Source organism: Corapipo altera, unplaced genomic scaffold (genome assembly GCF_003945725.1).
Source record: "Corapipo altera isolate COAL_440 unplaced genomic scaffold, ASM394572v1 0, whole genome shotgun sequence".
Classification (NCBI taxonomy): Eukaryota; Metazoa; Chordata; class Aves; order Passeriformes; family Pipridae; genus Corapipo; species Corapipo altera.
In genome coordinates, this window is record NW_020884872.1 from 10,429,016 (window position 1) to 10,441,513 (window position 12,498).

General features: G+C 40.2%; 1 protein-coding gene across 15 annotated transcripts in view; it reads left to right on the forward strand.

The window, feature by feature from the left end:
* DMD (dystrophin) overlaps positions 1 to 12,498 on the forward strand; it is a 918,699-nt gene that overhangs the window by 876,355 nt on the left and 29,846 nt on the right. For 9 of the 15 annotated variants that reach the window (XM_027636380.1, XM_027636395.1, XM_027636446.1 and 6 more), the window contains 5 exons: positions 354 to 465; positions 5,373 to 5,509; positions 6,282 to 6,320; positions 10,839 to 10,904; positions 12,203 to 12,268. In XM_027636380.1, coding sequence (XP_027492181.1) covers positions 354 to 465; positions 5,373 to 5,509; positions 6,282 to 6,320; positions 10,839 to 10,904; positions 12,203 to 12,268 — 420 coding nt within the window. The remainder of the gene's footprint in view (positions 1 to 353; positions 466 to 5,372; positions 5,510 to 6,281; positions 6,321 to 10,838; positions 10,905 to 12,202; positions 12,269 to 12,498) is intronic. The other 6 variants (XM_027636386.1, XM_027636501.1, XM_027636481.1 and 3 more) reach the window with 3 other exon arrangements.

Here is a 12,498-nt window from a genome sequence, read left to right on the forward strand (position 1 = left end):
TTCTGGAATTTTCCTCCGTGAGGACATTCTGTGCTAGGAATCATGATGAAGAGCAAAAGATCTGAAGTTAGTGTTATAAAAGGTGTGGTGTTGCTCATATGTTAAAGGAGAGTGATTTTTTAGAAATCTTCACTGTTGCCCAATGTTAGAATTTTTTTGGAAGATTCAGACCTTTGACAAACATCTGAGGCAGCAGTACCTGTCCCTCGGGGGCGGAGGAGCATTCCTGGGCTTTGCACACCGTGTGACATCTCAGGGGAGAGAACTCACTAACACAGAAAACTTGACAGGCTGATGTGAAGCAGTCACATACAAAGCTCTGAAGTTGTGAAATTTCTTTTACCCTCTTTCAGGTACAGAAGTTTAAAGCACTTTAACTATGACATCTGCCAAAGTTGCTTCTTCTCTGGCCGTGTTGCAAAAGGTCACAAAATGCACTATCCCATGGTGGAATACTGCACACCAGTAAGTAGCTGTTTTACTGACCCTTACTATCCCTTCTTACCTAGAAAGGGAAAACTTCATTTCCTATGCACAAGGTAACGAAGCATTTGGGTGGCTTTTCCCTCCTTCTCCCATATTTAAATCACCTTTTATATACTGTACATGACAGCAATTTCTGATGCTTAGTAAAGGATATGCCAATAGTTTAAAGTAAATTGAAGTTCACTATTTGTACAATTCTGTGTTGTAGTGTATTCTTGTGTGCTAGTGACTTGTTCCATGTTTAGTGCTGTAGTTCATCTTATGGATCTGACCGGAAGCCCGTGATTTGTGCAAATATTCATATCTTAGATTTCAATGTTTTCTCCGTAACAGTGTGTGATCTTCCTTCCTCTCCTCAGCAAGTTGCCGCTTCGCTTGCTTTCCCACAGAACACTGTGGTTGCATTTTCAAGTTCTTTACTATTTAGTAGTAGCTTTGTATTGTATGATCTCTGGATGGTATAAAATAGCAGGGAGGTTCTCAAGGTAGCAAGCTGGATTTAATTTCTGGGGACGGAAGTTTAATGCAGCACAGTGCAGGTGTGCTGCAGTGATGGTGTGGTGAGGGTCTTCAGCCTTCTTGCACAGCTCTCAAAAGGATCATTTTTGCGTAAACATTTTTTTCATACCAGACAACTGGCAAAGGAAATTCCCCTCTCAGTGTGCTCCTTTTTTTTTTTGGCCACTCCTGACTGGTGTGGAGGGGCATAAATTAGAGGTGGTCTCCAGTTATTGTTCCACCGTGTAGCACAACTGAGCTTTCAGCTGCCTTTACCATTGTTCATGGTGGCCTTGAAGCAGTGCACTCTCTGGTTGGCATTTCCTGGTAGGATGGGACAACTCCTAGTTGTGTACTTTCATCTGCTGGTCAAATATAAATGGTGAAAGTAAACCATCAAAATTATACATGGGCTAGCCTTATAAAATTATATGAATGGTCTTTACATCTTCATCCAGGCAAAAAGGAATGGCCAAAATGAAGTAGAGACTCTCAGCTCTTCTCTTAGAGACAGAAAAGAGAGAGAAAAAATTATTCCCCCATAATATAAAACAAGCCAGTATTTTCGTTAGTTTTAATTTATGGATAGTTATTTACATTATCTACCAACTTCTACTGTAGCATTTCAGTGGCAGTATTTCACCTGAATCCCTGCAAAGGCACTAAAACACAATTGCTGGTGCTTTGTCAGTATTCCTTGGCTGTGGTTTTTGGTGTCGTACCCCAGGGATTGAGGTTACTGGAAAGGGTAATTTGCCTGAACTGCTGCACAAGTCAAAGGGAATTGCTGGCGCTGCCCAGGCAGGTCTGAACAGACTTCTCCATTGCAGGAATTTCTAGAGCAGAATCTCATGATCTGAGTTGTAGGCAGAGTGAGCGAGCGACTGACTGCCTTGGAGCGTTCCTTCCACCTCCTTGCTGAACTGACTGCGAGTTTGCTCTGCACTTTGCCACTCTTATTTTTGCTAATAAGTAATATGGGAGATTAGTGAATGGTGCACAGAGTGCAGAAAACAGGATCTTCCAACTGTTTTCTTAACCTGTTGATGTGTTTTGAGGAAAGAGAAATGAAAAAGAGAATTATGAGACACACCCCCAGCCTGCAGCAACTCATTGCAACACAGTGTCCGGCAGGTTTGTGTTCTCCCTAAAAGTGCAGATTACTAATAGGAGAAAATGGTGGTGAACAGAAAACCTACCATGGCATCCAGTTTGCTGGATCAGAATAAAGAACCATTCACAGCCAGTACATTTTTTTGTGAATCCTGAACTCCAGCAGCCCATGCTAATGTGCTGTGCCTGGCTGCACCAGCAGCCAGTTGAGTTAGAGAAGGATTAACTTGGGAGTGGGGGAGGGAAGTGAATGTGACACACAGCAAGCCCCATTCTTTTTTATGTTGCTGCTATTAAAAAATATTGACCCAAATACTGGGAGATTGAACAAAACATCTACTGAAGCTATCATGTCTAGAATGTAATTGTTTCCTAAATAAATGAAAAAGGGTTTGCATGTACATGCCGGAGCATTTTTTCGTCTTCCTTCGGACTAATCTCTCACCTTAAAATGCATTTTGGCAGACATAAGATATGTGATACCTTTTTTGATACTATCATTGCAATAGTTAGATGAGCACAATCAAGTGTTTTGATATTTTTATTCTCCCTCCCTCTTACTTTCAGAAATTTTCAAGCACTGCAGTCTTTAATTCTGCTTTGATTTGAGAACTCATGCGAAATATATGAGGAAGGTGATAAACTTTTCCTCTCCCACAAAAGGTTGAGGCAGAATAAGGGCAAGGCAGTTGCCTAAATTTTCATTTAGACAGAAAAATTGCAACAATTATTCCTGAAAGCAACACAGCTCAATTTATTGTTCAGAGATGTGACTTTTAAAGAGGCTTCAAATAAAGCATAGAAGACAACTTATAGACTGAGATGTATATGTAGGATCATTTTTCTGTTTGGGTTTAATGAACAGTGATGCACAAGCATAAAAAACACCTTGTTAGAAGGAAGCATGTCAAACTGATATACCTGTCTACAGCTAATATTTAAAGTCAGGGCTGAGATCTGGGGTTGGGTTTGTCAAGGCACTTCTTAAACCAAACTGGGAAAAGTCAGATGGTAGTAAAGTTATTCCTATGTGAATAAAAATAACTATTTCTTATGAAATAGTCTTGGTTTCAGAATAGTTTTGGAACATGCTGAACCCAACTGCCTATATGATGCTTTGATTTAAGACAGCTGGGATGTTGAAACCCCACTGTTTCTTCTTCATAAACCAGTTCTGCTGAGAATTTTTGTTTGGGTGATTTTACTCTGAAAATTATATGTAGTAAAACATCCGTGCAGTAAATCAGAAAGTTTGGCTGCAAATAGCCTCAGTTTATCATCTTGTATACATAATAATCACCACATTTTCTTTGCCTTTCTTGTGCTCCTCGAACATTTTTTAAATGACAGTTGGATTGTATGATTGGTGCCTGATGCTTGTAGCTGTCTCTAGAAGACGTATTTTCTTCTTGGGATTCTTGTGATACCAGATAGGTCAGGATGTTTTTGTGTAAACACAGTGTTTTACTGTGTGGTTGTCATGCATAAGGTTTCAGGGAGTGAAGGGGGAATAACAGTCCTAGGAAGGTTGGAGCAAGGAATATTTTATTGTTAGCCATACCTGAAAACACTTAATCAAAATTACAGTCAAATGCAATAAAAAGTGTTCACAACACTGAAAAATAGGCAAGGCAGGAATAAATGGTTATAAATGCCACAGGTGAACAAACTGGACAGAAAGCTGTGCTTAATCCATTTATACCAAGACTAAATATTAAAAGTTTTTCTCTGTTTCCAGCTGATGTGCTCTGTGTGGTCTACTGATGACATTGCAGATGGAATTCAGCAGAGGGAATTCCCTCCTGCTGGGGCAGGGTGGGGCAGAACATCACCTCAGTGAATCCCCTTTCCAGAGTCCTCTAAGTGGTCTGGCCACACTTAATCCCTCCCTTCCCCAAAGGTCTTTAATTCTGATGTATTAAGGAAGTGACACTTAATATTATCAAACATTATCTCAGTTTCTTGAAAATACAGATGTATTGGCTTGTCACTTCTCTACCAGTTATTGCTTACACTGAATTTTTCTGCCAGACAGACTTTCCAGCTTTACATGAAACTCATAGGTGTCATAAGTACAGGGATAATATTTGTCTTTTCTGTTAATGCTTTTCAGTCTTCCTTCAGATTACTTTTCAGGGCATCCTTAATTTTTCTACCTGGGCAGTTCTTAAAAATCTATATGTCTGTATTTGAGCAGCTCTGTCAGGTTTGGCTTGACTGATAGGTCTCAGAACCTCCTTCCACTCTAAGTAGAAGGCATAGAACTCATTAAAAATGTCAGAAAGATTAACTTTTCCCTCATTTCTTTCCTTTAAAGTAGATACACTAGAGAAGCAATGTTGTTATATGGGTCAAGAAGAACTTAATTTACTGTGAAAGAGCAGTATTTCAGGGTCTAGTTTCTGCAAGGTGGAGAGAAGCGAGTGCAGCCTGACTAAGGTAATTGAAGTCTTACATTAAAATTCATCAGAAAATTGCCCGACTCTTCATCAGGATCTCAGTAAGTCTTACATCTTCCCAGCAGACATCCTTTGAACTCTTTCTGACTCGTTCTGGTCTTTAGGAAACTAATTCCGCTTTGCACTCCTCTGCTGGTCTCTACAGCAGCAAGGAAAGCTGCTGCAGGCAAGGGAGTAGAATACTTCATGCAAAATGTGGTCTCCTTGGGGTATTGATCTTAAATGCCTGATAGCTTCAGATGGAACAGGTGCAGGAAGAAACAACTGATCTAAGAGCTTTCAGCAGCTCTCACCTACTTTTTGTTTCTCTTTGATCAAAATACTAATGGCAGAGGAGGCTGAGAAGGGAGACTAGAAAGAAAACGTACCAGGAGACTTTTGTGGACTGACAAGTCCATGAGATGTGTTGAGAGTTGGGATCCAGCCAGTGAAGCACCAGACCGGACACACGGAATGGCTGTGTGTCCTCCCCTGCAGCCATTTTAGTGCTGAATGAAAAGCAGGCAGAGAGTCCCTGGAGCCAGGTGAGGAAATGACAAATTCTTGTCTAATGATTATCTTGAGATCACCGGAGGTGAGGCATGAGCCAGTCAGGGAGTTTTGGAGCTTCTTCCCTTTTCCTCCTTCCTTCCCGCTAGCAGTGTGGCTGTGTAAGGTGACGGCGATAGACAAAATTCGCAGTTCTGGGGCTTGAGCCATTGGCGGCTCTGCTTGGTGTGACCACAGCTCTTCCAAGTGACCCAGCAAAGGAAGAGGCAACTGAAAAACAGTGATAACCTCATGAAAGATGATTTCATTGTGATTTGTGGCTTTCAGACAACTTCAGGAGAAGACGTCCGTGACTTTGCCAAGGTACTAAAAAACAAATTTCGAACAAAAAGATATTTTGCAAAGCACCCACGAATGGGCTACCTGCCTGTGCAAACTGTCTTGGAGGGAGACAACATGGAAACGTGAGTAGCTCTGAAGTATCTAAATAGCAATTCATTTGGTACACTATTTGAGCTCCCCAGCTGGTGCCAACTCCTTTCACTTCCTAAATGCATAAAGCCTCTTTATGTCTTTCATTTCTGTTTACCTTGGCTGGCAGGAAAACACAAGCTGGGCTTCCAGTTGCCATTGCCTTTATCTGCTTTCACCTGTCCTTATGCAACAACTTCAGCTTCAGTTAGTAAAAGAAAAATACTCATGATCTTACTGACAGTCTTATGAACGTCTAAGTTTGATGCGCAATTTGGAGACTAATGATATCTTCATTAAATTCTTATTTTCTTCCAAATGGGTATCTTTGCTTGGTTTTATTTTTTTAATTAGGCTGCTGTGTCTGTGAGCTTCCCAGATGATTTCTTTTTTTCAGCCTATAAATTTAATCTTATTAAATGGCTTTGAAGACTTTTGTGGGGAAAAAAAGCAATAATGATGCACATGGAGAAATCAATGTGTTGACCCCATTCCCTTTGGTTTTTTTACCAGTTTATTCAGTTGTTTAATGGCAATTGCACACAGCTTGTTCTCGCTCTCTTTTTTCTTTCTCTTTTTAAATTTTAAATTTCAATTTTTTTCCCTCACTTTTTGGTTGATTGCTCTTCACAGCCATTCATGTTGGTCTGTTGGATTTCTGCTTTTTAGTTGTTGTGATTTTTTTTTTTTTAAACCTTTCTGTAATTATTTTGCTGCTGAGTTTCTTCTGCCTCTCTCTTCACCTCCTCATTTTTTGTCTTGCAGTCCTGTTACTCTGATCAACTTCTGGCCAGTAGATTCTGCGTGAGTACTTTTGCTGAAGTGTGCTGCTGCTGCTACTGCTGCTGCGCTCCCTCACTTTTTTTTTTTTTTTTTGGTTTCTTTGTTTAGTTTTGCATATGATCATTTTTCCTTCTTTCTTTATGACTGTTTCCTTTGATGCACTCTGAAGGAATGTTTTGATCCCAAAAGAATAGAATGGGATAAATCCTGGAATTTCCAGCAGTCACGGATTGTGTACTGTGTACTCTTTTCGTCGAATTAACAGGGATTTTGTGCAGACCTACTAATGCTTATGAACGTTTGTCATTTAAAAGCCTGTGTTTCTGAACAAGTGTTGATCCCTCTGAATGTATACTGAATCTTATTGAAAGACAGAGTTTGAACTTGATGGATTTAATTCAGTTTCAGGAATGACATCATTTTGTAGATAAAGCTGTAATTTGGGTTTAAGTGCAACTGCACACACTCGCACACTCAAGTGCCCCAGTTAATCCAAAACTCACTGGGTATTTTATTAGTCTTTTAGATACAATCAGATTTGTGAAGGCAGGTTGAAATGGGGAAATCTTCACTGTATTTTTTCAGAAGTTAAATAAGCAGAGTTTTTCAGCTCTGAAACAGATTTTCATTCTTGCACCACTCCTGCACGTGCATTGTCTTACTGTTGTAGTAATGGCCTTAGCATAAACTAAAGATATATATACTTGCCATTGTGGCATTTGCTATTTCATGTGTTACATGGATGATTCTAGAATAATGTTAAATAAGCATTAATTTTAATTTACATATTGATAACTAATGAGAAAGTAATAAACAGAATTTTATATATTTCTATATGGTGAAATGTATATGGCTTGCACCTCCATTGAATTTTTTGTAGAATAAACAAGACTGAAATGTATACACTGGAATACTGATTTATAATTTTCATTTGGAGCACAAACCATTGGGAGGTCAAGAAGTGCTCTACGTGTAGGAAATTTAAGCAACGAAGAAGCACGTCCAGTACAGCAAACCTTATATAGTTGAGGATTCACCCACAGAAAAGGCCAAAAGGCTGGAGCCAGACTGAAATAGATTGGCTTTGAGCTTCAGTATGCACTTTAGCTTTAAGTGCAACTGGGGATCTATATTTCTTAACCTTTAAAACAACTGCAAAGTTATAAGTAACATTTAGAGAAAGCTTGGATCATATGTAAATAACACTGCTATGTCTGACATAACATGAAACTTAACTGTCATAACATGCTTAATTCTTGTTACTTACAGTAATAACCTCATGGTATGCCTACACCAATAGCTTCACATCACGGGTTTGGTGGTGTGTACTACAGGGAGTTTAACTCCTCTGTGATACTTAAGAAAACTTGAGAGAAATACTGAGAAGCAAGATTTGTACAGAGGGGTTGCACCTTTTGTCAGACCAAATTAGGTGTCTTCCAGAGCACAATCCTTTCGTCTGGTGTGACAAGAAAGCAGAAAAATAAGAAACGAATAGTGGCTGGAAAGAAGTGCTCTTTGTTTTGTTCTGCTCACTTTGTTCCTTTCCTTCGTGCTGTAGCACTTGGCTTACTACTCAAGTTACTAAGCTACCCAGGTTTAAAGCTGTTTCTTGGTTACAGGGCTAATTCCAGCTTCAGCAATCAAACCAGTGATCATAAAACTTTCCTCTGTTTTCTATGCTTGTGCCTTTTTCTGGTGCTCTCATGCCAGCTTTCTGGTTATCTTTGAAGCACTTAGGAACAGCATCACCTGGCAGCACTCAGCAATGCTAGTGCTATCCTGAAATCAACATGTGGTATACATGGAACTGTTTATAAATAGATAGTTTGGGGGTTTTGTTGGAATTTAGTGGTTCTGACTGCTTATTATGCAGTATTTTGCACAGATACTCTTCTTTCCAGGCATTAAAGGGACAGCTCACAAGTTGTGAGAATTTGTGTCTTTTTACTCGAAGGGTGATTGTCAGTGATACAAATACATTTTACTTCATTCTGCACTTTCAAGAAGCATTAACTAAAATGCTGAACAGCAAAGAAAAGTGCCCTTGTCCTGCCAGCCAGATCTCTGGGGGTACAGGGGATTGCAGGAGGTGGTATTTGCCACTTGGTCACCACTTGACTTGACTAGAATTCCCAGGCTGTTCCTGCAGAGGCCAGCTTGAGCAATGCAGCTGTGGAGCCCTTGTAAAAGGGATGGTTATCTTGGCTAAATATTGGCTGTGTCACTCAGCCTTCATTCTGACTGTTGGAGCTGATTAGGTGTGCTGGGTATGTGTGCTCAGAGAGGAAGGACTCTGAGCTCTAGCGCAGATGGTCACTAAGAGTATGTACAGTGCAGCACAGTTGTTCTCAGGCTTGCTCAGGTACTGGCAAAAGTTTACCTCTGAGCAGCTGGATTCAACACAAAGCAGTGCTTCTCCAATAAGTTTGCTTTCTTGAGCAAACTTTTTAAAAACTGTTTGAGGTAGATCTCCATTGCGGTATGTTCTGAAGTGGAGACAAACCTGGAAATGTAGCCTCACCCCCTACCTGCAGCCGGCAGAGAGAATCAGCTTCAACAACTTACACAACACTGGGTTGTCTTAAAAAAAAAAATATATATATATGTATATATAGCATAACTTTGTCACTTCTGAAGTTGAAGCATAGTTTTAAGGCAGCAAGGATGTGTTCATGCATTCAGGCCTGTCTTTTGCCTTGCACTACTGCCAAAAGAGACATCTCTTCATTGTCCAGTAGGTCCCAACCAAGTGCTGTCAATTCCTTCATACTGGTGCAAATACATATGCAATACCAGTGTGAGGGGGACTAAGAGAATGATCCAGCTCAAAATTATAACTACTTTAAGACAGATTTCCTAGTCTATGCACAGTATTAGCAGCAACATTTGTGTATATCTTGAAAATAAGACCTTTCATTGATGGTACCAATTTAGACCAGCTTAATATCTGCTGTATGACAAACAAAAAGATTAAAATACCATCAATTTATGAGAAAATCATTGTTATCTTGCTCCATAATCCACTGCTCTAAAGAAATTGCATCCTTTCCGCCTCCCTTCCCTTCAGTGTACATGTTCTTACACAAAATAGGATATTCAGTTGCAGAGAAACCATTGGCCATCCAAGCGAATCTCTGCTGCACTGAGGAACTCCGTGAACTGAGTATTTATCCTCTGGTGTGCTGCAGTAATGGTTGAACATGTGGTGGGTAAAAGCACAGTTGGAGGCCAAAGCACATTTCAGACAAAGTGAGATTTCTGATACTTGGCCATGTCTTGAAGAGGAAAAGCTTTGCTGTCCTGTGAGAAGAGACATTAATGATGATGAATTTTGTGTATCCAGCATACGGCTCTATGGATTCAGGACCCTGAACTAGAGCCCTTTGCAGGCTGATTAGAAACCTGGAGCTGACCAGTCTAGATTTATGACAGGATTGTCAAACTACTAACATGGGAGTGTTGCAAATCAGAAGATTATTATAGTTTTGGTTCATCGCCAGTAACTACAAAACTCACCCAGTTATGCAGTGTAGTTGCCACTGTTGGGCAGCCCCAGCCTGAATCACAGTTTCCAACAGTTTAAAGTGGGGCGAAACTCCTCCCTCAGTCCAGAGTTCCAGAAGGAGAGTCGGCAGAGATGGAATAAAGAGCAGTTGAAATTTAGCTAAAATGTGAAAATTGCCATGCAGTTTGTGAAGCTGCATCATTTTTTGTTATTTCAGCACATCCTGAAAAGTGTAAATGGGCAAAATCTCACGTGACAGCAAAGGGTGCTCTCTGAACTGCATAGGCAACATAATTTAATGTTGACGTTTTCCAGAGTTGAGGCTGTAAGAAACAATGCTCTGATGAGAAAAGTCCCATGAATTGTTTTCGTGCACAAAAAAAGTGAAGAGGACCTCATACCATCTGATTTATCAGGCAGAAAACCCAAAATAATTGACAGTGTCCCCCTGTATAACACACTGATCTACAGTTCAGATGGCAACTGGAAAGACACCAGGCAAAATCGTCAGTGCCTGCAGTGTGTTATTAAAGGCTCATTTCAGACATTGTATCTTTCTTGTATTAACTTCTAGCTGCTCCTGGAGTAATCCTTAAAGGCTCTTTTAAGTGTGATGTGCTGGAAGCAGGCACTGGAGCAGGGCGGGAGGTAGAGGAGTGGTTCCCAGCAGGACTTTGGCTGCTGGTGCAGGGCTGCATGTGAAGCAGAATAGCCAATGAAGGAGGCAGGTGCGAAGGGTAAAGCAGGGTGAAAGCTCTTCTATAAATCCGTTGGAAAAGGCTTCTTCAGGAGTTGGTGTGAAGAAGAGTCGTGACAGCAGACGGATTGCAAAATGGTCAAAATCCCTGGTGTGGTACCACGGAACATTGCACCGATGGCTTGAGGAGGCACACACAGCGCCTGGAGTTAAAACTTGCTGTTTATCGAACATAGCATAAGGCATAGAGATGTGAGAGTATAGGCATAGCTAAGTGTCTTTTTACTTTTAAAGGGGTATTGTTTGTGATTAATCAGTGTTTTCTGCCCTATAGGCCTGCCTCGTCCCCTCAGCTCTCACACGATGATACTCATTCACGCATTGAACATTATGCTAGCAGGTATGAGACCAGCTGGATGTTAGGCAGATCTTTCTATAAAAAATAATTTAAAGAAAAAAAAAACCCAAGGGCTAGCAGCTACCTGAGCACTTCTTAAAGAAACACAAAATTTGGGGTTTTGCTTTCCAGGCTCTGGGATGCAGAGAGTTGTCTTTGGTTCCTACTAACCAGCCTGTCCTAACCTGCATGCCAGAGCACTTGTGTGGTCAGAAGTGGCCTTTAGATTCTGTGGGGTCATCATTAAGCTGGGCACTCAGTTACTGATTTTTTAATAGGAACTGTAGTGATGGGACAAGGGGTAATGTTTTAAACTAAAAGGGTGTGGATTCAGACTAGATATAAGGAAGAAACTTCTACAATGAGGATAGTGAGGCACTGGAGCAGGTTCTCCAGAGAGGTGGTGGATGCCCCATCCCTCAAAACGTTCAGGGTGAGATTGGACGGGGCTCTGAGCCCCCTGGTCTAGTTGAAGATGTCCTTGCTCATTGCAGGGGGTTGGACTAGATGACCTTTAAAAGTCCCTTCCAACCCAAACCATTCTATGATTCTGCATAGGGTTTTGTTTTTAATAAGGACCATGGTGTAATTGAACAAATGAGAATAGCAAAACCCTCCAAAGTCTTATATGAATCTCAAGTGTCATTATAATGTTAAGTAATTCATCTCATGAAATACCACAAAGAGGATTTTTCCTTGATTTGGAGGATTAAAGTAGTGTTATGTCGCTGCTTTAGTTCACTTCTCTGCTTTCATACTGCTCTTAAGAATCAAGAAGTGGGTCAATTGCACAAAAACGAAAATGTTTTTTCCACCAAGCAAGTAAATTCTGCAAGGTATTTTCACTGAGGTAATGAAAACTGGTTATTCCAGCCTCCTCTTTCTCTCCCCCAATATCACTTAACCAGGAGAAGTGTTTCTGAATTGTGCAGGACGTTTAGGAGGGGCTGAGTGTGAAAACCACTGAGAAATGATTGTTAGTTCTGATGATGATATTGCCAGGTAGAAAGCAATTTGTGTAATCCCCTGGCATCCTAAGGCTTTTCTTTGATTTTGGAATTAATTAAGAGGAGTGGAATATAAACTTAGATGTGAGTTTAGCCAGGTCACTGTAACAAACAAACAATCCTTTGCGATAGCTTATTGCAAAACTTTTTGGTAATCAACAGTGAGTGTAAATTAATTTGAGTTTCAAATTCATCAAAAACATCACACTCTTTAATTCTTTCCAGAATGTTAGAGCAGATGAAGTTTCTGGAAAACATAATTGGTTTTAATGAGTCTTGTTTATTTTTCCACAGGCTAGCAGAAATGGAGAACACCAATGGTTCTTATCTAAATGACAGTATTTCACCTAATGAGAGCATGTAAGTAGGCTGTTTTACTGGTTTTGACATGTATTTTCTTGGGAAGGTTATTAACTTGTAATGAAATTTTGTAGTGCTGAATTTGCATGGCCAGGTACCACATGTGGTTCAATTTAACAATGATCTCATGTCCTTTCAATTTGTATCATATTGCCTAGATTTATGGCGTATAGCTTAATACCAAATTTATGCAACAGATTATTGATACCTTCAAAATTAAAATTACTAAT